The 26,325-nt window shown below is 39.2% G+C and overlaps 2 protein-coding genes, 1 non-coding gene and 1 pseudogene across 10 annotated transcripts in view; 2 read left to right on the top strand and 2 right to left on the bottom strand.

Annotated features, from left to right (window-relative positions):
* The window catches only part of LOC116594374, a 53,492-nt gene extending 36,244 nt beyond the window's left edge, over positions 1-17,248 (bottom strand). For both annotated transcript variants that reach the window (XM_032349719.1, XM_032349720.1), the window contains exons 1-2: positions 16,935-17,248; positions 4,060-4,313 (exon numbers count right to left, since the gene is read on the bottom strand). In XM_032349719.1, coding sequence (XP_032205610.1) covers positions 4,060-4,313; positions 16,935-17,175 — 495 coding nt within the window. In that variant the 5' untranslated portion in view covers positions 17,176-17,248. The remainder of the gene's footprint in view (positions 1-4,059; positions 4,314-16,934) is intronic.
* Positions 1-26,325, bottom strand: part of LOC116594363 (ankyrin repeat domain-containing protein 26-like) — a 636,289-nt gene that overhangs the window by 441,196 nt on the left and 168,768 nt on the right. The gene's annotated exons all lie outside the window — the stretch shown is intronic.
* On the top strand, positions 11,575-11,787 carry LOC116594377 (annotated as a pseudogene).
* On the top strand, positions 15,777-15,907 carry LOC116594632. The gene has a single exon (XR_004287340.1). It is a non-coding gene; the product is annotated as a small nucleolar RNA SNORA17 (small nucleolar RNA).

The raw sequence follows: 26,325 nt of genomic DNA, 5'->3' as shown, positions 1-26,325 counted from the left end.
GATACTATGAGATTTACCACTTTTGTGGGACAAGGATGTGGTAGGGGCTGGGAGTCACTCATTTCTTTTCTCAGGGATTGTCATTTGAGATAATCCTCTCTCTCTCTCTCTTTTTCCTTTAAACTGGCAAGGGAAGCAGTTGGCATCAGACCCTGAGAAGCAGCTCTTCCGTTCAGTTTCCACTTCCCCTTGAGGGCCATCTTTCTGTATCAGTGTGGGCTCCCATGTGGTGACAGGGCCTGCACTCTCTCCCAGGAACCGGTGTTTTTGGTCCCGAGCCACAGTGGAGACTGCCCCTTGGTATGGAACATCTTAGGTCTGTGAACCCAGCTTCCCAGGGAATGTTCATCCCCAGAACTATTTCAGCAGGAGAACCACTTTCAGCAAGTTCCTGAAATAAAGGGGCTTTTGGTGAAGTGCGCCTCTAGAGGCCTTGTGGGACAAATCCCTGTGTCATTTCTACTGGAGACTGCGCATCCTAGGCTTTGAGATGTTACAGGCTCTGGATGTCAAAGTGGGGAATGAATCTTAAAGGCTTTTATAAACCATGCATATGCATGGCTTAGTCCCTCCATAGATTCCTCCCTTGGCTCTGAATTCAGTTCAAACACTATTAACTGGGGCGCCTGGGTGGCTCGGTTGGTTATGCATTTGCCTTTGGCTCAGGTCAGGATCACAGGGTCCTGAGCTTGAGTCCCTGCTCAGCTGAGAGCCAGATTCTCCCCCTCCCTTCCCCTCTGCCTGCAGCTCCACGTGCTTGTGCTCTCCCTCTGTCAAATAAATAAAATCTTAGCAAATACAATCTAAAGGGGAAAAAAAGCACAAAAGGAGAGCAGCCAACCCACACCTGCACAAGCCCTTTGCTTGCTAGTTATCAAGCTCATACACATGATTTAGCTGCATTAAATTCTTGGCCTGTGGTCCTGGTTGAAGATCAGATTGTAAAAGCAGCAAATAATTATCCCCAATCAAGATGCTCTTGTCCTTTTGAGTGAATCCTTGCCTCAGATGCACTTGTTACTGAGGTTCTGATGGCCCCCTGTCTGCAGGCAGGGAGACCATGTAAAGCTATTAAATACCAGTGTCATTCAAAATAAAACTGTTGTAATTCAAAAAAAAAAAAAAAAAAAAAGCCAGCCCCTGCTAGGCACCATGACCACCCACCAGTTAGTTCAAGACCAACATCTAAAACAACCACTTCCCTGTGGTCAGAGTGGCCATAAATTACAGTGACTCATCAAAGTCAAAATCTCAGGTTGCCTAAGACTTTAAGTGTTTGCCAGGGTCCATGAGAAGTTAGAAAGCAAAAAATTATTACAATCTCACTGCACAAAATAGGCCACTGCAAACTCCTAAGGATATGAATCCTCATGGCCTGGCTCTAGAGAAACCAGTCTGAATATCATTGTGTTCCTGATTCACAAACAGAAATGGATAGATTATCTCTAACTTCCTACATAACCTCAAAGCCCTCAAACCTTAATCAAACACATAGCTCTCTCTATATAATGATCTCAATGGCTTTAAAAATAAGCACCAAAATCCTATGCTCCAAAACAGAATATACAAAAATGATAATAACAACTGTCTTCAAGTGATTGGATGGTGAATGATTTCTATTTTCTAATTTTAATCTCTAAAATTTTTCTATAAAAGTTTCAATCATTTCCACAATCAGAAAATTCCCTAACTGACTGTGTCATGGAAGGACCACACCTCCTGCTTCTACCTTCAGAAACCAAGGGATGATTAGAATTCTGACACTTCCTAGAAACTGCTACAGCCTCTTGACATTGGAATGAGTCTGGATTTCACACTGTATCACCGCTAGCTCAGGAGCCTCTATTTCTCCCATGAAATTATGGGTTTAACATACAATCTCTGAAATTATAAGCCAAACAAAAATAAAGCAAAGTGTCCAAATGTTTGGATTTGTCTTCATTTACCAGATAGCCAGTAAGCTCACTAAAGCCTTGACTGTCTTCCAGAGAGAGTCATAGAGAACAGAGAACAGGACACAGTTGTACCTTCACTCGCTAAACAAGTTCACAAGATGGGGCTATGATCAATTTCAATTTAGAGCATTAGCTGAACTAGAAGAAATCTCAGCAGGCACTAAATAGATGTTTACTGTCATGGTGAAGTCTATAAAGATACATTTTAAAGTTAAAAGAATATTTGATCAAACTAAATCGAACTCAGCATGATGTACAACATGCCATATATGCACATACACAGCCCCATTCAATGTTTATCAATGTATGGATTAAAAAAAATTGAGTCATCTCCCCATCACCTAGTAAGAAAAGCAGTTGAAGTAATAATTTGAAATTCCCTTCCCTCCACTGATGGGTAAACCAGCCCTCCCTCTTCTGCAAGCATCCTGAAGGAGAGGAGAGAGGTACGGGCCTGCCTCCAACCCCACTGTCTCTTCTTCATCTCCCTTGTCCCTCCTTAGCTTTCCCCAACAAGCCACTGAAACTGCTTTTGCCCTCCTGGTTACCAGATTCAATGGGGACTTTCTTGCCCTCAACTGTATTCAATGTTGACCCCACTGTCTTTCTGCCACCACATAGTCCTGGTTTCCTCCTCCCTTTTGGAAAATTTCTTCCTGGCTTCTTGGCTGGCTTCCCTACTGCTGAAACAATGAATGTTTCAGGGCTTCAGGGATTCAGGGCTCAGTTCTGGTCCTCTTCCCTATACAAATTCTCTGCAAGTGACTTCATCTAGTTGCATAGCTTGGAAGACCATATACAGACACTGACTTATATTTCTGGGTCAGACTTTCATCCAAGTTCCAGTCTCATGGACCAAACTACTCAACACCCCCAACTGGCTGTCTATCGAGCATTTCAAATTTCCTATGTCCCTAATGGAACACTCCCTTTCTCTTTCCCTTTCCCATTTCAATATGTTCCTTTCTATTCGTCACCACCTCAGCAAATGATACCATTACATATTCAGCTATTCAAGCCCAAACCTAGGAGTCATCTTTGATTCCCCCCTTCCTGGGCCTCCCAGTCCAATCTAGCACTGTCTAGTTGACTCAGACCTGAAAAGATATCTTATTTCTACCCTAGTCCAAGCTATCAACATACCTTACCTGGAAAATTCCAATTGTCTTCTAAAAGATCTTTAAATTTACATTCTGGCCTCCTTATGTTCCAAAAGGCAAAGTTTGAAAACATAAATTCAGATAATGTCACACTATTGCTTAAAATCTTTAAATGACAGGCGACTGGGTGGCTTAGGCAATTAAGAGTGTAACTTCAGCTCAAGTCATGATCCCAGGGTCCTGGGATAAAGCCACACTTCTGGCTTCCTGCTTCTCCCTCTCCTTTCTGCTTGTGCTCTCATGATCTCTCTCTCTCTCTCTCTCTCTCTCAAATAAATAAATAAAATCTTAAAATAATCTTTGAGTGATGTCCTATCATACTTAAAACACAAATTTTTAAAGATAGTCTACAAAGCACCCTGTATGATCTAGTTTACAATTTCATTTTCTACTATATATCCATATATTTAATTTTTTTTTGTATTTCTTTGTTACCTCAGGTCTTTGCACTTTCCCCTTTTACTTTTGTGCTACAACTGAAGAATTTTTAAATAAGTCTTGAGATTCTTTTGACCAAACCAATACTTTAGATAACCTATGGGAGTTGTTTACAAACCTTCATAAAAGTATGTCCAATTAAGGATATATCCAAATTCTTTGGCCATGTCTTCCATTGGGAGCTATAGGGACTTCCTTGAACCTATAGATGGTAGAAATGTTTCATTTAGCTTCGTAAGATTACTGCTTCAACCATCTAATGACAACATGAACATTGGTTCCCCCCAAATCCAAAATTGTTAACCCTAGCTCCCCTGATAAATTCTTGGGACTCTTTGCAAGCCTCCAGTCTTGCTGGAATGGACAGATTCAAACCTTAGTGTTTATGCTGCTTGCACTGTCTAAATAGTGCAAATATGGAAGGATCTTTACATAGTGCAGCTTAATGAGGCCCACTATTCCCAATGCAGATTCGGTGTGGCCACTGCTGCCTTTCACTGACCCACCTTCAGAACAGGAGTCCCCTGTTGCTTATTTCTTCCAATGGTGTTTTCCAAGGTCTCCACTTTAGTGGGATCTCCAGCAGACATCCCCATGCTGTGAGTCTTGTACTGTACTCTTAATGGGTCAACATGAGTCAAATAGATGCTCTGCAGGGGCCTCTCCTGCTCTTCTGAGATGGTCTGGTGATAAGCTAGCTGACTTTGATGGACAGCGATGCCACTGATGACTCCCCAGACTGTGGTATGGCCTTCTAGAGCTTGATAAAGGAAATAATAAAAATATTATAGCTTTTATTTCCAAAATTAATTATAAGGGTAACAGTGATAATAAGTAAATAATGTAAATTTTTAATGACTGTCAATATAAGGAATTGTGCTAACTCAGGATCAATAAAACATGGTTCTTGACTTCTCCCTCTGTTACTATCTAGCACAATGATTCACAAATTTTGGAGTGAATTTAAAAATCTGGGAAAGTTGGGAGTGACATCACCAAAATATCAATGTAGGAGACCTCCATCCCTTCACAAAGATCATTAATCAGAAAGCTATCCATGAATAAAAATGGCTCTGGGAGAGCTCAGGAGTCCTCTTAAGAAATTTTAGTAACACAGTAAAGCAAAAACACTTGAGAATAATTACACAAGAAAAGAAGAACATTTCATTTTGCCTGCATCATCTCACCCCTCAAGTTGGAACTGCTCAGTGCCAAGGGCCCCAGCCACAGAGAGTTCCACTTACCAAAAAAGGAAAAGCAGAGTGAGTGACCAGCTTCTCCAGGCTTTCAGGGTACTACACAAAGGTCCCGATTCAGTTTTACCCCACCCAGAGACCAACAAAAGTAAGATATACAGAGATGACTAGGAACAAGAAGAAACACAGTAGCTACTAATATCAGCCACATAGCAGGACCCACTGCAGTGAAGCCAGGCAGGTTTAGCCAGTGAAAAAATCAATTGCCAGCTTAGCCTCCATGGAAGTAAAGTCTCTTCCCATTAATTCCCCTCTCTGGCTGTGAAAAGAGCCTGGAAACCGCACCAGCAGGCAGCCCAGGCCTCTGTTGTTGCACAAGTGTAAGATGCCAGTCTAGACCCCCGACACTGACCCCACCAACATGTGTGCACTAGGGCCAGCCCATCTAGCTGTGCACTTGCACACTGCAACCCTGACAAGCCTGATAATTGTCACTGGCCTCTGATGAAGTTTTCAGGCCTTGGAGTACGATTGTGGAGGCATAGGGGAGCACACCAACAGCCAGGGATTCTGTAATTGCTTGTGGGCCTGGACTAGGCCCTGTCTTCTGTCACTAGCCCCACTAGCTGTGCACCCACACATCCCAGGTTTGAATCCTGTCAAGAGTCTACATTGCTGTACACCCATGGTAATACCCAACAGCCACAGTAGTGCATGCCAGTGAGCCTGTAGCTGGGCCTGTCCTTTGCTGCCTTCCATGACCTCACCACTGCATGACATGCCCAACTGACACATGACATGACACAGGCACCTGCAGCTGGACTCTGCAGCCAAGTATGCCACCACAAGTTCTGGCCACCACCACTACATGCCTGGTCCCTAACCATTGTACCAGGAAGTGTCACTGAGGACCCCAGCTGCCCTTGAAACCACTATGGATCCCTTCAAGGCTTACCAAGGACAACAGTGTTGTCAATGCTGTGGACCCTCGTGGCCTTAGCCAAAGAGAACCATGCTACCCACACCCCACACTTGGTGCCCTGCATCAGCATGCCCCCCTCTGAGGTCAAAGTCTTATATTACCCAAGTCAGGCCATAAAGTTCAGGTGACTACTTCAAAAGGCTATTGCAATCACAAAAAATCAGGAAAACATGACTCCACTAAAGGAATAGAGTAAATCTCCTGTAACCGGTCCCAAAGAAATGGAGATCCAAGAATTGCACAACAAATAATTCAAAACAGTTGTTCTAAAGATGTTCAGGAAACTATTAAAAAACACATATAAACAACAAAATTGGGAAGACAATACAAGAAAAAAAAAAGGAAAGCTCAAAAAAGAGAAAACATTTTTTTAAAACACCAAACAGAAACTTTGGACCTGAAGAATACAGTAACTGAATAGTTCAATAGAGAGCTACAATATCAACTTGACAAAGCAGCATAAGGAATCAGTGACATAAAAGAGAGATTAACTGAAATTATCCAAATAGGGGAGCAAAAAGGAAAAAGAATGAAAAAGAATAAAGAAAACCTATGAAAATTATGGGGCACCATCAAAACAAAACAAAACAAAAAACAACGTAAGGATCACTGGAGTCCCAGAAGGAGGAGAGAAAAATGTGGTAAAGAGCTTAGTTAAAGAAATAATGGCTGAGAACTTCCCAAACCTGGGGGAGAGATTTGGAGATCCAAGTTAATGAAGGTAATAATAAGTCACCATAAAATTTCAACCCAAAATGATCTACAATATGCGTTATAATGTAACTCACTAAATCAAAGACAAAGAAAGAAATTTCAAAAGCAACAAGAGGAAAAAACTATCATACAATGTAAGCCGCATGAGGCTATAGCAGATTCCTGAGCAGGGACCTTGCAGGCAAAGAGAGAATGGGATGATATATTCAAAATCCTGAGGGAAAGAAACTACCAACCAAGAATACCTTAACCTGGCAAAGTTGCCTTCAAAAAGGAAGGCAAAATGAAGACTTAGCCTAAAAAAACGAAAGCTGATGGAGCTCACTACCACAAGAACTGCCTTACAAGAAATGCTGAAAGGAGTACTTGAAACTTAAGTGAATGTTTGATAATTAGTAACATGAAAGCACATAAATATGCAACACTGGTATGTTAACCATTTAACTCTAGTTTAACAGTTAAAGGACCAAAGTTTTTAAAAATAACTACAGCTACGTATTGCCTGGAGCACTGGGTATGGTGCATAAACCATGAATTTTGGAACACTGAAAAAAAAATCAAATGAAATTAAAAACTACAGCTTCAATGATTTATTAATAGATACACAATATAAAAAGAAGTAAACTGTGACATTAAAAATACAAAAGGGGAGTAAAAGTGTAGAGTTTTCACATGTGATTGAAGTTTAATTGTTATCAGTATGAAATAGACTGCTATACATATAGAAGTTTCTTGTAAGCCTCATGGTAACCAAAAAGCAGAAACCTATGATAGATTCACAAATGATACATAAAAGAGAATCAAAGCTTCCACTATTGGGCGCCTGGGTGGCTCAGTGGTTTAAGCCTCTGCCTTCGGCTCAGGTCATGATCTCAGGGTCCTGGGATCGAGCCCCACATCGGACTCTCTGCTCAGCGGGGAGCCTGCTTCCCCCTCTCTCTCTGCCTGCCTCTCTGCCTACTTGTGATCTCTGTCTATCAAATAAATAAATAAAAATCTTTAAAAAAAAAAAAAGCTTCCACTATATAAAATCATCAATTCAGAAAGGAAGGAAGTCAAAGAAAAAGAAAAGTATAAGGGAACTATAAAACAGCTAGGAAACAATGAGATGGCATAAGTAAGTCTTTACCTATCAATAATTACTGTAAATGAAAATGCACTGAATTCTTCTAGGAAAAAAAAAAAACAGAGTGGCTGAACAGATAAAATATATAAGACCCACATATATGCTTCCTACAAAAGACTCACCTCAGCTTTAATACACATAGGCTAAAAGTGAATGGATGGAAAAAGATATTCCATTCAAGTGGAAACCAAAAGAGAACAGGAGTAGCTTTAGTTACATTAGACAAAAGAGACTTTAAGCCAAAAATAGTAACAAAAGACAAAGAAGGCCATCATAGAATGATGCAAGAATCTACTGATCAAGAAGATACAACAATCATAAATACATATATGCATCCAACACAAGAGCACCGAAATATATTAAGCAAATACTACTAGATCTGAAGAGAGGGGCGCCTGGCTGGCACAGTTGGTAGAGCATCCAGATTTGGGTTTTGGCTTAGGTCATGATCAGGGTCATGAGATGGAGCCCCGCATCAGGTTCTGTACTCAATGCAGAGCCTGCTTAAGAACCCCCATCCCCTCTGCCTTTGCCCCTACCCCATGCTCTCTCTCTAAAATAAATAAATCTTGGGGCACCTGGGTGGCTCAATGGGTTAAAGCCTCTGCCTTCAGCTCAGGTCATGATCTCAGGTCCTGGGATAGAGCCCCGCATCAGGCTGTCTGCTCAGCAGGGAGCCTGCTTCCTCCTCTCTCTGCCTGCCTCTCTGCCTACTTGTAATCTCTGTCTGTGAAATAAATAAATAAATAAAATCTTAAAAAAAATAAATAAATCTTTTTTTAAAAGTCTGAGGAGAGAAACAAACAATACCATAAGAGTGGAAGACTTTAATACCCTATTTTCAATAGTAGATAAACCATCCAGACAGAAAACCAACAAATGAATAAATGTTGGGGTAAAATGGGCAATAGTAAATACCAGAGCAGAAATAAATAAAACAGAGACAAGAAATATAATAAAGAAGATTAACAAAACTAAACAAGGGGCACCTCAGTGGCTCAGTGGATTAAGCGTCTGCCTTCCACTCAGGTCATGATCCTAAGGTCCTGGGATCAAGCCCTGCATCCAGCCCTCTGCTCAGCAGGGAGCCTGCTCCTGTCCTCCCTGTCCCAACCCCTGCTCTCTGCCTGCCTCTCTGCCTGCTTGTGATTTTTCTCTGTCAAAAAAAAAAAACAAAAACAAAAAACAAAAATCATGGTGCCTGGGTGGCTCAGTGGGTTGGGCCACTGCCTTCGGCTCAGGTCATGATCTCAGGGTCCTGGGATCGAGTCCCACATCAGGCTCTCTGCTTGGCAGGGAGCCTGCTTCCCTCTCTCTTTCTGCCTGCCTCTCTGTCTACTTGTGATCTCTCTCTGTAAAATAAATAAAATCTTTAAAAAAAAAAAACAAGAACAAAAAAAAAAAAACTAAACAAAACTTCGGCTACACTAGAAGAAAAGAGAAGAAGACTCAAATAAATAAAATCAGAAATGATCTTCTATTCCTTCCTGATCCAGTTTTGGAAGATTATATGTTCCTAGGATTTTATCCATTTCTTCTAGGTTGTCCAATTTGTTGGCATATTATTTTTCACAGTATTCTCTTATAATACTTTGTATTTCTGTGGTATCAGTTGTTACTTCTCCTCTTCCATTTCTGTTTTTGTTTATTTGGGTCCTTTCTCTTTTTTTCTTGGTCACAAAATATCTCAAATAGACATAGCAATCTTGAGAAAGAAAAACAAAGCTGGAGATATCACCATTCCAGATTTCCATAATCAAAACATTATGGTACTGTCACAAAAAGATCAGTGGAACAGAAGAGAGCTCAGAAATAGACCTATACTCATTAGCTCAATTAATCTATGACAAAGGAGGCAAGACTACAAAATGGGGAAAAGACAGTCTTTTTAATAAATGGTATAGGAAAACAGGACAGCTATATAAAAGAATAAAAATGGACCACCTTCTAAAACCATACACAAAAATAAACTCAGAATGGCTTAAAGACCTATATATTAGACCTGAAACCATAAAAATTTTAGAAAAGAGCACAGGCAGTAATTTCTCTGATATCAGTCATATCAACATTTTTTTAGATATGTTTTAGATATGTTCCCTAGGGCAAGGGAAACAAAAGCAAAAATAAACTATTGGGACTACTTCAAAATAAAGAGCTTTTGCACAGCAAAGTAAACCATAAACAAAACAAAAAGACAACCTACAGAATAAGAGAAGATATTTCCAAGAGACATATCCAATAAATGGTTAATATCTAAAATACATATTGAACTTCTATAACTCAACACTTAAAAAAATTCCAGTTTCAAAATGGGCAAAAGACTTGAAAGGGAGTTTTTCAAAGAAGAAATACAGATGACCAAAGATCATGAAAAGATGCTCAACATCACTCATCATCAGGGAAATGCAAATCAAAATAACAATAACATATCATCTTATACTTGTCAGAATTGCTACAATCAAAACCACAAGAAATACCAAGTGTTGGCAAGGATGTAAAAAAAAGAAAAAGGAATTCTTGTGCAGTGTTAGTGAGAGTGCACGCTGCTACAGACACTGTGGAAAACAATATGGAGGTTCCACAAAAATTTAAAAATAGAAATACCATATGACCCAGTAATTTCACTACTATTTACCCAAGAAAATGAATGTGCTAATTTTGAACAGACATATATATCCCTATATTTATTGCAGCACTATTGACAATAGCCAAGATATGAAAGCAACCTACATTTCTATCAGGAGACAAACGGATAGGGAAAAAATACAAAATGGAACAAACTGAGGGTTTTAGAGGAGAGGAGGGTGAGGGGATGGTGATGGGTATTAAGGAGGACAATGGGTGTTATACACAAACAGTGCATCATGGAACACTACATCAAAACTAATGATGTACTGCATGGTGACTAACAAAACATAAAAGAAAGGAAGGGAGAAAGGAGGGAAGGAAGAAAGAAAGAGAGGGAGGGAGGGAGGAAAGAAGAGAAGAAGGAAGGAAGGGAGGGAGGAAGAAAGAAAGGGAGGGAGGAAGAAAGAAAGAAAATGGAATTTTATGCAGCCTTAAAAAGGATGAGATCCTGCCATATACAACAAAATGGATGGACCTGGATGGTAATATGCCCAGTGAATTAAGTCATACTAAGAAAAACAAATATGGGATCTAAAAAACTCAAATGAATAAACAGAAAAATGCAGAATTAGATCTATAAATACAGAGAATAACCTGATGGCTGCCAGGGGAGTAGGAGTGAAGGGATGGGCGAAAACGTATGAAGGGGAGTGGAAGATATAAACTTCTAGCTATGGAACAAATAAGTCATGGAAATAAAAGCCACAGCATAGGGAAAATAGAATTTTATGCATTGTATAGTTAAACATGAAAACTACAGGAGCACCAAAGTGACTTGATCAGTTAAGCCTCTGTCTTCACCTCAGATCATGATCTCAGGGTCCTGGGACTGAGACCAGCATTGGATCCCTTCCTAGCAGGGAGTCTCCCTCCCTCTCTCCCTCTGTCCCTCCCTCCTGGCTTCTGCTCTCTCTCTCTCACAAATAAATAAATAATCTTTTCTTTTTTAAGTGATTAAAAAAAAAAACATGGTAGCGACATTTGTGGTGAGCATAGCATAACATATAGAGAAACTGAATTACTATGTTGTACACCAGAATCTAATAGAACATTGTGTTAACTCTACTCAAACAGAAAAAAACAATTAAATGAAATCAGAAATGAAAAATGAGACATAACTGACACCACAACTATACAAATATCATAAAAGATTACTGTGAACCATTATATGGCAATAATTGGAAACCAAAAAGAAATATATAAATTCATAGAAACATATAACCTATAAAGACTGAATCATGAAGAAATAGAAATTATGAACACACCAAGAATGAGTAAAGACACTGAATCATTAATCAAAAACCTCTCAATGACAAGAAGACCAGATAATTATATTGATTGAATTCTACCAAACATTAAAGAAGCACTGGGAACATCTCCTTTCAGCATTGTCATGTTTCTCCAGTATTACCTCACTGAGCAGGGAGACCAAGTCTATACTCTGAAGAAGCTTGACCCTATGGGACAACAGACCTGCTCGGTGCATCCTGCTCGGTTCTCCCCAGATGACAAATACTCTGGACACTGAATCACTGTCAGGAAATGCTTCAGGGTGCTCATGACCCAGCAACCATGCCCTGTCCTCTGAGGGTCCCTTAAGCTTCACGTTTCTTCTGCTACCCCTCAGAGACTTTCCAAAACCAAACTTTTCAAACTATGAGTCTTGAAGCCTTCTTACCACCCTTGCTGTTTGGAATCCGGTTTCATCGTTTCCCTTGATCGTGCTTGTGCAGAGCAGTCATGGTAGCCTTCTTCTTAAGGGAACAAGTTTGAATTTTCTTTCCCTATTTTGAATCACTACTAGGTTATTAAAATGATTTGAAAAAGCTAAAAAAAAATTAAAGAAGCATTAACATCAATCCTTATCAAACTCTTCCAAAAAACTGAAGAGGAAGGAACACTCCCAAATTCATTTTACATGGCCAGCATTGTCCTGATACCAAAGCCAGATAAAGACACTACATGGAAAACAAAACAAAACTAAACAAAAAAAAAACAAAAAACAAAAAACCACAGACCAATATCTTCTCTGAACATAGATGAAAAATTCTCAATAGGGACGCCTGGGTGGCTCAGTTGGTTAAGCAGCTGCCTTCAGCTCAGGTCATGATCCCAGGGTCCTGGGATCGAGTCCCACATCGGGCTCCTTGCTCGGCAGGGAGCCTGCTTCTCCCTCTGCCTCTGCCTGCCTCTCTGTCTGCCTGTGCTCGCTCACGCTCTCTCCCTCTGTCTCTGAAAAATAAATAAAATCTTTAAAAAAAAACAAAAGCAAAAACAAAAAAAAAAAAAAAAAAAAAAAAAAAAAAAGAAAAATTCACAATAAATATTAGCAAACAAAATTCAAATCACAATAAAAGTACCATACACTATGATCAGGCAGGATTCATCCTTGTGATACAGGGATGGTTCAATATATACAAATCAATAAAAAACATAATAATAATAATAACAATAAGAAGAAGAACATAATAATGATAATAATAATAATAAATAACATCTTTAATAGAATAAAAGATAAAAATCATATGATAATCTCAGTAGATTCATAAAAAGCAATTGACAGAATTCAACATCCATTCACGATAAATGCCCTCAACAAACTAGATAAAGAAACATACCTCAACATAATAATAAAAGCCATACTGGATAAGCACCCATATTTCATACTGAATGACAAAAGCTTAAGAGCTTTTCCTCTAATATCAGGAACAAGACAAGGATGCCCACTCTTACCACACCGACTCAGTGCAATCAGGCAAGGAAAAAAAAAACTAAAAGTTTTCTAAATCAGAAAGGAAAAAGTAAGTTCTGTCTATTTGCAGATGACATGATTTTATATATGGAAAATCCTAAACATTCCACCAAAAAACTGTTAGATGTAATTAACAAATTCAGGAAATTTGCAAGATACAATATCAACATCCTGATATCAGTAGTGTTTCTATACAATAACAACAAATTACCTGAAAAAGAAATTAAAAATCCATTAGCAATAACATCAAACACAATAAAATTCTTAGAAATATATTTAACTAAGGAGGTGAAAAGATTGTGAATAGCCAAAGCAATCCTGAGAAAGAACAAAGCTGGAGACATCATACTTTCTGATTTTAAACTATATGTAGTAATAGAGCTATAGTAATCACACAGTGTAGTATTGTTCATAAAAGCAGGCATTTAAATAAACAGAAAAGAGATCCTAGAAATAAACCCATACAGTTAAAGTCAACTAACTTTTGACAAAACATCAAGAATATAAAATAGGGGAAAATGTTCTCTTCAAAAAATGATACTGGGGAAACTATATATCCACATGCAAAAGAATGAAACTAGAATCCTTTCATCATACACAAAAATCAATTCAAAATATATTGAGGACTTGAAGGTAAGACCTTAAACAACAAAATTCGTGGAAGAAAATATAAGAAGTAAGCTCTTTAATGTCTTGGCAATGACTTTTTTTTTTAAACCAAAAACAAATCAACGAATGAAAAATACATGTATGGGACAGCATCACACTAAAAAACTCTGTGCAAGGGTGCCTTGCTGGCTTGGTCAGTAGAGCATGCAACTTTTGATCTTGGGGTTGTAGGTTTGAGCCCCATTTTGGGTATAGAGATTACTTAAAAAAATCTTTTCTAAAAAATTAAAAAAGAAAAAGCTCTATGCAGCAGAGAAAACCACAACAAAAGCAAAACACAAGCTATGAAACAAGACAAGGATGTCCAGTCACCACCTTTATTCTTCATATTACTGGAAGTTCTACCCACAGCAATCAGACAACAAAAACATATAAAAGGTATCCAAATTGGTAAGGGAAAAGTTAAACATTCACTATTTGGAGATGACATGATACTGTATATAGAAAACCAAAAAGACTCCCCACAAAGCTGCTAGCACTGATAAACAAATTCAGTAAAGTTGCAGGATACAAAATTAATGCACAATAATCTGTTGTATCTCCACATACCAAAAAAGAAGCAACAGAAAGAGAAATTACAGAAAAAATACCATTTACAAATGCAATGAAAATAATAAGATACCTAGAAATTAAAAAAGAGGTGAAAGCCTGTACTCTGAAAACTATAAAAAAAAAAAAAAACTGATGAAAGAAACTGAGGATGACACAAAGAAATGGAAAGACAGTGCACGCTCATGGACTGGAAAAACAAATATTGTTAAAATTCCTTTGATACCCAAAACAATCTACACATTTATCACAATCCTATCAAAAAAATAGTATTTTTCACAGAACCAGAACAAACAGGTTTAAAATTTTTATGGGATCACAAAAGACCTCAAGTAGCTAAAGCAATCTTGAAAAAGAAAAGCAAATCTGGAGGCATCACAATTCTGAAATGCAAGTTATATTACAAAGCTGTAGTAATCCAAACAGTATGGTACTGGCACAAAAATAGACACAGAGATCAACTGAACAGAGTAGAAAACACAGAAATAAACCCACAATTATATGGCCAATTAAATTATCTCTAACAAATCAGGAAAGAATACCCATGGGTAAAAGTCCTTTCAACAAATGGTGTCCAAAACTGGACAGCAACATGCAAAAGAATGAAATTAGACTACTTTCGTTCAACATACACAAAAATAAATTCAAATTCAAAATGGATTAAAGACCTAAATGTGAGACCCGAAACCACAAAAATCATAGAAAAGAACAAAGACAATAATTCCTCTGGCATTGGCTATAGCAACTTTTTTTCTAGATAGGTCCCTGAAACAAAGGAAACAAAAGCAAAAATAAACTATGGGAACTACATCAAAATAAAAAGCATTTGTGCAGTGACAGAAACAATCAACAAAACTAAATGGCAAACTATGGAATAGGAGAAATTTACAAATAACACATCTGATAAAGGGTTGACTTACCTAATAAAGAGTTAGAATCCAAAATCTATAAAGAAATTACAAAGCTGAACACACACAAAATGAATAATCAAATTTTAAAATGTGCAGAAGACACAGACATTTTTCCAAAGAAGACTTACAGACGCTCAACACACACATTTGAAAAGATGCTCATTATCATATATCATCAGGGAAATGCAAATCAAAACTACAATGAGATATCACCTCATACCTGTCAGAATGGCTAAAATAAAGAACACCAGATATTAGGAGAGGTGAGGATGTGGAAAAAAAAGGAACTCTTGCAATATTGGTGGTGGGAATGAAAACTGGTACAGCCACTGTGGAAAACACTATGGAGGTTCCTCAAAAAGTTAAAAATAGAAATACCCCACAATATAGTAATTGCGCTACCGGGGTTTATTTTGGGGGGGTGGGGGTGGGGGTTGTTCTTGTTTTTGTTTTTGCACTACTGAGTTTTTAACCAAAGATTACAAAAACACTAATTCAAAGGGACCCTGCACCTTATATTTACTGCAGAATTACTTAACAATAGCCAAGATATGGAAGCAACCCAAGTGATCATTGATAGAGGAATGGATAAAGAAGATGTGGTATATATAAAATGGAATATTTTTCAGCCATAAAAAAAAAAGAACAAACGTGGTTAAAACTAGAGAGTATAAGGGTGTATAGAGGGAGAAGAACGCTGCCCCCAGAGGCGTTGCAGGTGCGGCTGTCGCCGTGTCCCACCTGTGTCATCGGTGGCAGAGAGGAGCGGGGCTTGTCTGCGCGCGGCGTCCCAGCTGGGGCGTCGCCGTGGTTCGCGGCCCGACAGCCGATCGCCCCCTCCTGCGGCCCCAGCACCCACTAGAGGTCACGGTCTGCGGCCTGACGTAGGCGGTGACCCTGGCCCGCCCGCCGGGGACCCTCGCTGTCCAGGCGGGAGACTTCTGGAGCTCCAGGGCGGTGCGTCCGGGGCCGCCCGGCCTCGTGTGGATGGCGGGCTCGAGAGCCCCGGGAGAGGCTGTGGAAGGCCCCTGGCCACGCGGGGTCTCCCGGGCTCGCGGACTGGGTGCTACCAGTACAGGCTGCGGTCCTGTCCCGGCCTGCAGTGCGGGCTGCCCGTGGGGGCCCTGACAGGCGACAGCAGGAGCGCCGGGTTCCCTTGTCCCTGGCAGCCTTCTCCGCTCTGAAACCCTAGCGGAGGACAGAAGGACGGATGCTGCCGGGCCGTTCGTTCCCGCTGCGGCCTGGCCGGGTGAACGGTGACGGGGACAGCGGCTTGTGTTACACTTTTGTCCCTTAAAAAAAATAAATAAATAAATAAAAATAAAAAAAAATAGAGGGAGAAGAAACAAGATTACAGAGGAGGAGGAGACCTAAAATCATCAGGTCCCAGGAGTTCAGTTAGATAGTTATCAAAGCATTCTGAACACCTACAAACTCAACAGGAGATCGAAGAAAAGAAGAGCAACAATTCTAGGAACAGAAGAGCAACCACTTTCTGCAAGTTAGGATGTATGGAGAAGTGAATCTGAGGCAATATACAGGAAGATAGACTGTGGGGGGAGGGGCTGGCTCCCAGGAAATGGTGGAGCAACAGAGCACAAAATCAGAACTTTTAGAAGTTGGCTCCACTAAGGGACCTCACTCCAGAAGCTAAAGAGGGGTTAGAGCCCTCGCAGGAACAGTGTGGTCACAGAAAGACCAGGGGTGTCTGAGTGTGGCAGAGCTCCCAGGTATCAAAGCAGGGAAGCTGGCAGCAGAGATGAGACCAAGGAGGGGGCTCTCAGCTCGGGGTTATCTTAAACTATGATCTCAAAGAGCATGGACGCCACAAGTCGCTGATCCAGGGAGACTCACCTTCCTCTTCTGGGAGGAACAGGATGGCAGGAATCTGCTGGGTTTGGAGACTCCAAACAGAGCCCTGTGCCAGAGATAGAAATGCTCTGGACACAGGTTGGAGACCAGAGAGATATGAGAGATTGACTGCTTTTCTCTCAGGGCACACTGAGGAGTGGGGCCCTGAGCTCTTGGCTCCTCCAGCCAGAGATTGGGAGACTGGCATCATTATTCCTGTCCTCCAAAGCTCTACAGAAAGCATTCAGGGAACAAAATCTCCCAAGACCAAAATTGTGCAGATTAGTTAGCCTGGCCCCAGGCAAAGGCAGTGCAATTCCGGCTCAGGCAAAGACATTTGAGAATCCTGGCCACAGGCCCCTCCCCCAGAAGATCAGCAAGAACATCCAGCCAAGACCATGTTAACAGATCAGTGAGAACTGCAGAACTCGGATCTAGGGAAGGCAATACATAGAATTCATGGCTTTCCCCCCATGATTCTTTAGTCTTTCAAAGTTAAATATTTTTAATTTTATTTTCTTCTTATTCAGTTTTTAATATTTTTCCTCTTTCCTATTTTAAACTTTTTAAACTATTTATCTTATCTATACCTTTTTTAAAAATCTTTTTTAATTTTCATTGGTATATTCTATCCCTTCATTGTATTTAACCTTACTTTTTGTATACATATAGGCTTTTCTTTCTTCACGGATACAGTTTCTTCTAACAGATCAAAACATACCTTAAATCTAGTGCATGGCTTTGTTTTAGTCTCCAGCCTGCTCACATTCTTTCCTCCTTTTTTTTCAACCAACTTATCTTATCAATTTTCTTTTTTTTTAGTCACTAAGCATCAGGGAAATACAAATCAAAACCACAATGAGGTACCAACTCATTTAGTCAGAATGGCTAAAATTAACAAGTCAAGAAATGACAGATGTTGGGAGGATGTGGAGAAAGGGGAACACTCCTACACTATTGGTGGGAATGCAAGCTGGTGCAACCACTCTGGAAAACAGCATGGAGGTTCCTCAAAAAGTTGAAAATAGAGCTATACTATGACCCAGCAATTGCACTACTGGGTATTTACCCTAAAGGAGCAAGTGTAGTGATCTGAAGGGGCACATGCACCCAAATATTTATAGCAGCAATGTCCAAAATAGCCAAACTATGGGAAGAGACTAGATGTCCATCAACAGATGAATGGAGAAAGAAGATGAGGTATACACAATGAAATACTATGCAACCATCAAAAGCCCCAAATCCTGCCATTTACAATGCTGTGGATGGAACTAGAGAGTATTGGGTTAAGCAAAATTAGCCCATCAGAGAAAGAATTATTATATGATCTATCTGATATGAGAAATTTGAGAGGCAGGGCAGGGGTTTATGGGGGGTGGGAATGGAAAAAAAAGAAACAAGATGGGACTGGGAGGGAGACAAACCATAAGAGACTCTTATCTCAGGAAACAAACTGAGGTTTTCTGGGGGGTGGACGGGAGGGATAGAGTAGCTTAGTTATGCACATGGGTGAGGGTATGTCCTATGGTGAGTGCTGTGAATAACATAAGACTGATGATTCACAGACCTGTACCCCTGAAGCAAATAATATATGTAAAACACACACACACACACACACACACACACACACACACACACACAAACAAACAGACAAAAAATCCTACAGAGTATAAGGCTAAGTGAATTAAGTCAGTCAGAGAAAGACAAATACCATATGATTTTTGGAACTTAAGAAACAAAACAAATGAACACAGAGGGAAAAAAAGAGAGACAGACAAACCAAGAAACAGACTCCTAAGTATAGAAAACAATCTGATGGTTACCAGAGGGGAGATGGGTAGGGAAATGGGTGAAATAGGTGATGGGAATTACAGAGGGCCCTTGTTCATCACTAGCCATCAGGGAGATTCAAATTAAAACTACATCGAGATATCAACTTTCACCAGTTAGAATGGCCAAAATTAGTAGGACAGGAAACAACATGTGTTGGAGAGGATGTGGAGAAAGGGAAACCCTCTTACACTGTTGGTGGGAATGCAAGTGGGTGCAGCCACTTTGGAAACCAGTGTGGAGATTCCTCAAGAAATTAAAAATGGAGCTTCCCTATGACCCTGCAATTGCACTACTGGGTATTTACTCCAAAGATACAGATGTAGTGAAAAGAAGGGCCGTCTGTACCCCAATGTGTATAGCAGCAATGGCCATGGTCGACAAACTGTGGAAAGAACCAAGATGCCCTTCAACGGACGAGTGGATAAGGAAGATGTGGTCCATATACACTATGGAGTATTATGCCTCCATCAGAAAGGATGAATACCCAGTTTTTGTAGAAACATGGACGGGACTGGAAGAGATTATGCTGAGTGAAATAAGTCAAGCAGAGAGAGTCAATTATTATATGGTTTCACTTATTTATGGAGCATAACAAATAGCATGGAGGACAAGGGGAGATGGAGAGGAGAAGGGAATTGAGGGAAATTGGAAGGGGAGGTGAACCATGAGAGACTATGGACTCTGAAAAACAGTCTGAGGGTTTTGGAGGGGTAGGGGGTGCCAGGTTGGGGGAACCAGGTGGTGGGTATTAGAGAGGGCACAGATTGCATGGAGCACTGGGTGTGCTGCAAAAAACAATGAATACTGTTATGCTGAAAAGAAATTTAAAAAAAAAAAAGAGGGCCCTTGTGATGAGCACTGGGTGATAACATTTTTTTTTAAAGGCAACCTATGAAATGGGGAGAAAATATTTCCAAACCATAATCAGTAAGTTGTTAATATCTAAAATATACAAGGAACTCATGAAATTCAATAGATAGCTAGATGACCTAATTGAAATCTGGTCAAAAGACCTGAACATTTTTCCAAGATAAAAACACATACATGAAAACATGTTCAACATCACTAATCATCAGAGCAATGAAATCAAACTATAGTGAGAAATAACTTTATACTTGTTAGAATGTCTAGTACCAAAACAAACAAACAAACAAAAAAAAAAAAAAACAAAAACCAAAAAACAAAAAAAACCCCAAGAAGTACCAAATGCTGCTGAGATTGTGGAGGAAAGAAACCCTAATTCATTGTTGGTGGGAATGTAAACTGTTACAGTTACCACTGAAAACCGTATGGAGGTTCCTCAAGAAATTAAAAGTAGAACTACCATAGGATCTCCCTCCATCACCACTGTGTTTGTTCTGTATAGTTAAGAGTCTCTTATGGTTTGAGGTGCACCTGGGTGGCTCACTTGGTTAAGCACCTGCCTTTAGCTCCAGTCATGATCTCAGGGTCCTGGGATGGAGCCCCACATTGGGCTCCCTGCCCAGTGGGGAGCCTGCTTCTCCTTGTCCCCTTGCCTCCTCCCCCCTGCTCATGCTCTGTCTCTCTCTCTCAAAGAAATAAATAAAATCTTAAAAAAAAAATAGAGTCTCTTATGGTTTGGTTCCTTCTCTACTTTCCCCTCCCATATGTTCATCTGTTTTGTTTCCTAAATTCCACATATGAGTGAAATCATATGGTATGTCTTTTTCTGACTGACTTATTTTGCTTAGCATAATACACTCCAGTTCCAACAACATCTGTGCAAATGGTAAGATTTTATTCTATTTGGTGGCTGAGTAATATTCCATTATACATATATACTACATCTTCTCTATCCATTCATCAGGCAATGGACACTTGGGTTCTTTCCATAGTTTGACTATTGTTGATAAAGCCGCTATAAAGATCAGGAGAACTATACCTCTTTGAATCTGTAGTTTTGTATCCTTTGGGTAAATAACAAGTAGTACAATTGCTAGATCATAGGGTAGCTCTATTTTTAACTTTCTGAAGAAACTCCATACTGTTTTCCAGAGTAGCTGCACCAGTTTTCATTCCCACCAAAAGTGCAAGGGGTTTCCCCATTCCCCGCATCCTTGCCAACACCTGTTATACTGTCCATTGTTAATTTTAGCCATTCTGGCAGGTATGAGGTGGTATCTCAATATGGTTTTGATTCACAATTCCCTGATGAAGAATGATCTTGAATACCTTTTCATGTGTCTGTTAGTCATCCAGATGTCTTCTTTGTAAAAGTGTCTATTCATATCTTCCTCCCATTTCTTAGCTGGATTATTTGTTTTCTGGGTATTGAGTTTTGTAAGTTCTTTATAGATTTTAGATTCTACCCCTGAATCAGATATGCCATTTGCAAATATCTTCTCCCATTCCATAGGCTGCCTTTTAGTTTCATTGTTTCCTTCACTGTGCACAAGCTTTTTATCTTGATGAAGTCCCAATAGTTCATTTTTGGTTTTGTTTACCTTGCGTCTGGTGCCAAGGTCAAAGAGGTTCCTGCCTATGTTCTCCTCCAGGAGTTTGATGGTTTCCTATTTCACATTTCAGTCCTTCAACCATTTTGAATTAACTTTTATGTATGGTGCAAGAAAGTGCTTCAGTTTCATTCTTCTGCATATTGTTATCCAGTTTTTCCAAACCATTTGTCTATGGATATTCTTTCCAGCATTATTTAAGATTAGTTCACCATGTAGTTGTGGATCCATTTCCAGGTTAGCTCTTCTGTTCTATTGATCTACATATCTGGTTTTTGTGCCAGTAGTATACGGTCTTGATGACTACACTTCTGTAATATAGTTTGAAATCTAGAATCACGATGCCTTCAGCTTTGCTTTTCCTTATTCAGGAGTGCTTTGGCTACTCAAGGTCTTTTGTGGTTTCATATGAATTTTAGGATTATTTTTTCTAGTTCTATGAAAAACACAGGTGGTATTTTGATAGGGATTGTGTTAAATATGTAGATTGCTTTTGGTAGCATAGACATTTTAACAACATTGGTTCCAATCCATGAGCATGGAATGTTTTTCCAATTATTTTTGTCTTCTTCAATTTCATTCATAAGTGTTCTGTAGCTTTCTGTATACAGTCTGTAGTTTTCTGTATACAGTCTGTAGTTTTCTGAATACAGACCTTTTACCTCTTTGTTTAGGTTTATTCGTAAGTATCTATTTTTATGCCATTGCAAATGGTATCAATTCCTTAATTTCTTTTTCTGCTGCTTTATTGTATAGAAATACAACACATTTCTATATATTGATTTTATGTCCGTGAATTTACTGAATTCATGTATTAGTTAGAGCAATTTTTTTAGTGGAGTCTTTCAGGTTTTTGTTTTTGTTTTTTTTAAGATTTTATTTACTTATTTGACAGACAGAGATCACAAGTAGACAGAGAGGCAGGCAGAGAGAGAGGAGGAAGCAAGCTCCCTGCTGAACAGAGAGCCTGATGCAGTGCCTGATGCAGTGCTTGATCCCAGGCTCAGTGCCTGAGCTGAAGGCAGAGGCTTTAACCCACTGAGCCACCCAGGCACCCCTCTTTCAGGTTTTCTACATAGGGTACCATGTCATCTGCAAATAGTGAAAGCTTGATTTCTTCCTTGACAATTTGGATGCATCTTATTTCTTTTTGTTGTCTGATTGCTGAGGCTAAGACTGCCAGTACTGTTAAATAGTAATGGTGAGAGTGGATATCCATCTTGTTCCTGACCATAGGGGGAAAGCTCTCAGTTTTTCCCAATTCAGGATGATATTAGCTGAAGGTCTTTCTTATATGACTTTTATGATATTGTGGTATGATCCATCTATCTCTACTTCGTTGAGGGTTTTTATCAAGAACAGACGCTGTATTTTGTCAAGTGTTTTTTTCTGCCTCCATTTAGAGAATCATGTGGTTCTTATCCTTTTAATGTGGTGTATTACATTGATTTGTGAATATTGAACCATTCCTGCCACACAGGAATAAACCCACTTGATCATGGTGAACACTTCTTTTAATGTATTATTCAATTTGATTTGCTAGTCATGTTCATCAGAGACACTGGCCTGTAGTTCTCCTTTTTAGTGGGGTGTTTGGCTTTCACACTGTACATTTTAAAGCTAAAAAATTTTTAAAAAAAGAACAAAAATATAGTCATTCCTATTGTCTGTTTAGTGGTCCCTACCCTTAACTTTTATTTCTTTTTAAAAGCAGATGCTCAGGCACCTGGGTGGCTCAGTCTTGAGCATCTGCCTTCAGCTCAGGTCATGATCCCAGGGTCCTGGGATCAAGTCCCACAACAGGCTCTGCACTCTGCGGGAAGCCCACTTCTCCTTCTCCCACTCCCCCTGCTTGTGTTCCCTCTCTCACTGTGTCTCTGTCAAATAAATATATAAAATCTTAAAAAAAAAAAAAAACCTCAGTTAATGAATTAAAAAAAACCCATATTCTCAAATAATGAAAAACTAATTATTTTAATAGATTTTTTTAAATACCCAAAGAAAATGTATTTTAAAATAGAATTACCCCAATTTAAATTCCTATGGATAGGTCAGACAGCAGCCTGGATACATCATAGGTGACAATTAGGAAAATAGAAGTAATAATTGAGAATATAAGGAGAAAGACCAAAAAACAACCATGGAAACATGAAAAAGAGGTTAAGAGATATGAAGTTTAGATAAAGTCTAAATATCTTTTGAGACACCAATTCATAGATTCAAAAAGCCAAATGAAATTTATTATGTTATTAGACAGGATATAGTATGTCATAAGCTTTTGTTGTACTGTTCAATGATTTATTAGTTGCACATAACAGCCAGTGCTCATCCCAACACATGCCTGCCTTAATACCCACCACCCAGTTACTCCCTCGTTTGTTTCCCGGAGTCCAGAATCTCTCATGGTTTGTCTCCCTCTCTGATTTCATCCCATTCCATTTTCCCTCCCTTCCCTGTGGTCTTCAACTCTATTCTTTATCTTCCACATATGAGTGAAACCATATGGTAATTGTCTTTCTCTGCCTGACTGATTTCACTTAGCACAATCCCCTCCAGTTCCATGTCAATGCAATGGTGGGTATTCATCCTTTCTGATGGCTGAGTAATATTCCATTGTATATATAAACCACATCTTTATCCATTTATCTGTTGAAGCGCATCATGGTTCCTTCCACTGTTTGGCTCTTATGGACCTTGCAGTTATGAACATTGGGGTGCTTGCCCCTTCTTTTTACTACATCCTTATCTCTGGGGTAAAGACTTGGTGGTGCAATTGGTGGGTCACAGGGTTGCTCTACTTTAAACGTCTTGAGGAACCTCCACACTGTTTTCCAGAGTGGCTGTACTAGCTTGCATTTCCACCATCAGCACAAGAGGATTCCCCTTTCTCCATAACCTCACCAACACTTGTTTCTTATCTTGTTAATTCTGGCCATTCTAACCGGTGTAAGGTGGCATCTCATTGTGGTTTTGAATTTCCCTGATGGCTAGTGAAGTTGAATATTTTTTCATGTGTCTGTTAGCCATTTGAATGTCTTCTTTGCAGAAGTGTCTGTTCATGTCTTCTGCCCATTTCTTGACTGGATTGTTTGTTTTTTTGGGTGTTTAATTTGAGAAGTTCTTTATAGATCTAGGATATCAGCCCTTAATCCAAAATGTCATTTGCAAAGATCTCCAATTCTGTGGATTGCCTCTTAGTTTTGTTGACTGTTTCCTTTGCTGTGCAAAAACTTATCTTGGTTTAAGTCCCAAAAGTTCATTTTGCTTCTGTTTCCCCTACCTTTAGAGAGGCATCTTGAAAGAAGTTGTGGCCAGTGTCAAAGAGGTTACTACCTATGTTCTCCTCTAGGATTTTGGTGGATTCCTGTCTCATGTTGAGGTCTTTCATCCATTTTATCTTTGTGTATGGTGTAAGAGAATGGTCTAGTTTCATTCTTCTGCATGTGGTTGTAGAGTTTTCCCAGCACCATTTATTGAAAAAAATATCTTTTTTCCATTGGATGTCCTTTCTTGCTTTGTCGAAGATAAGTTGATCATAGAGTCCATTTCTGGGCTCTCTATTCTGTTCTTTTGATCGGTGTGTCTGTTTTTGTGCCAATACCATACTGTCTTGATGACTATGGCTTTGTAATATAGCTTGAAGTCAGACATTGTGATGCCTCAGTTTTGGATTTTTTTTTCAACATTCCTTTGGCTATTTGGGTTTTTTTCTGATTCCACACAGATTTTAGAATTATTTGTTTTAGCTCTGTGAAAAATGGCTATGACATTTTGATAGGGATTGTATTGAAAGTGTAAATTGTACTCTGGGCAGCATAAACATTTTAAGGATGTTTATTCTTCCAATCCATGAGTATGGGATGTGATTTCATCTCCTCAATTTCCTTCAAAAATGTTCTGTAGTTTCTAGAGTATAGATCTTTTGCCTCTTTGGTTAGGCTTATTCCTAGGTATATCATGGTTTTTGGAGCTGTTGTAAATGCAATTCTAATTATGGAACATTATTAAGATAAATATTAAGACATCCAAATCTAGATACATAAGAGCATACCTGCAGTAAACAACAACAAAAAAAAATTTTCCCCATAAGTAAAATCTTTAAAATAACCAAAAATTGTGGGAAAAAGGAGCAGAGTGGGGAAGATTATGTTCAACGGAGAAATAGGTAGACACCTGATTTCTATAGAGCAATTATGAAAGACAAAGGGCAGTGGAATGACATTTTCTGTATGATCAAAGAAAATAACTATTCACCTAGGATTTTCTATGCAGTGAAAATGTGTATCGAAAGTAAGAGGAAATAAAGACATTTACTTATTTTTTAAAAATTTTTATTCATTTGTAACAGAGTTAGAGAAGAAAAGAGAAAGAGGAAGCACAAGTGGTGGGGAGGGATAGACAGGAAGAAGACTCCAGGCTGAGCAGCGAGCCTGAAGTGGGGCTCGATCCCAGGACACATGGATCATGACTTGAGCCAAAGCCAGACATTTAATCAACTGAGCCATCCAAGTGCCTATTAAAGACATTTTTAAATAGAGGTTCATTACCTGGCAGTTCTCACTTATGAAAATTTTAAAGTATGTATATAATGTATGTACCTAAAGTATGTACATAAAGTATGTACATTATGTACAGAACGTATGTATATAATCCCAAATAGAAATTCTGAGATGTAAGAAAAAAGAAAAAAGTTCAATTTAAATGAACATTGAGAGTATCATATAAAAGTTATAAAAATGGTCGATTATTTTTTAAAGATACAAGACAGAAAACACAAAGCAACAATACACATAAGTTTGAAGCCAAGTAAATTGAGTTAAATGGGGCGCCTGGGTGGCTCAGTTAGTTGGGCAACTGCCTTCGGCTCAGGTCACGGTCCCGGAGTCCCAGGATCGAGTCCTGCATCGGGCTCCCAGCAACATGGGGAGTCTGCTTCTCCCTCTGACCTTCTCGCCTCTCATGCTCTCTCTCACTGTCCCTCTCTCAAATAAATAAATAAAATCTTTTTAAAAAATTGAGTTAAATGTATTCAAAATTCCTTGTATTAACATTATCCATGGACAGGAGAAATTCCTCACTAGGATATT

The sequence above is a fragment of the Mustela erminea genome, chromosome 6 (assembly GCF_009829155.1).
Source record: "Mustela erminea isolate mMusErm1 chromosome 6, mMusErm1.Pri, whole genome shotgun sequence".
In the NCBI taxonomy this organism is placed as follows: domain Eukaryota; kingdom Metazoa; phylum Chordata; class Mammalia; order Carnivora; family Mustelidae; genus Mustela; species Mustela erminea.
The sequence above is the reverse complement of the archived record's forward strand: the minus strand, read 5'-3'. Positions and strand labels throughout refer to the sequence as shown.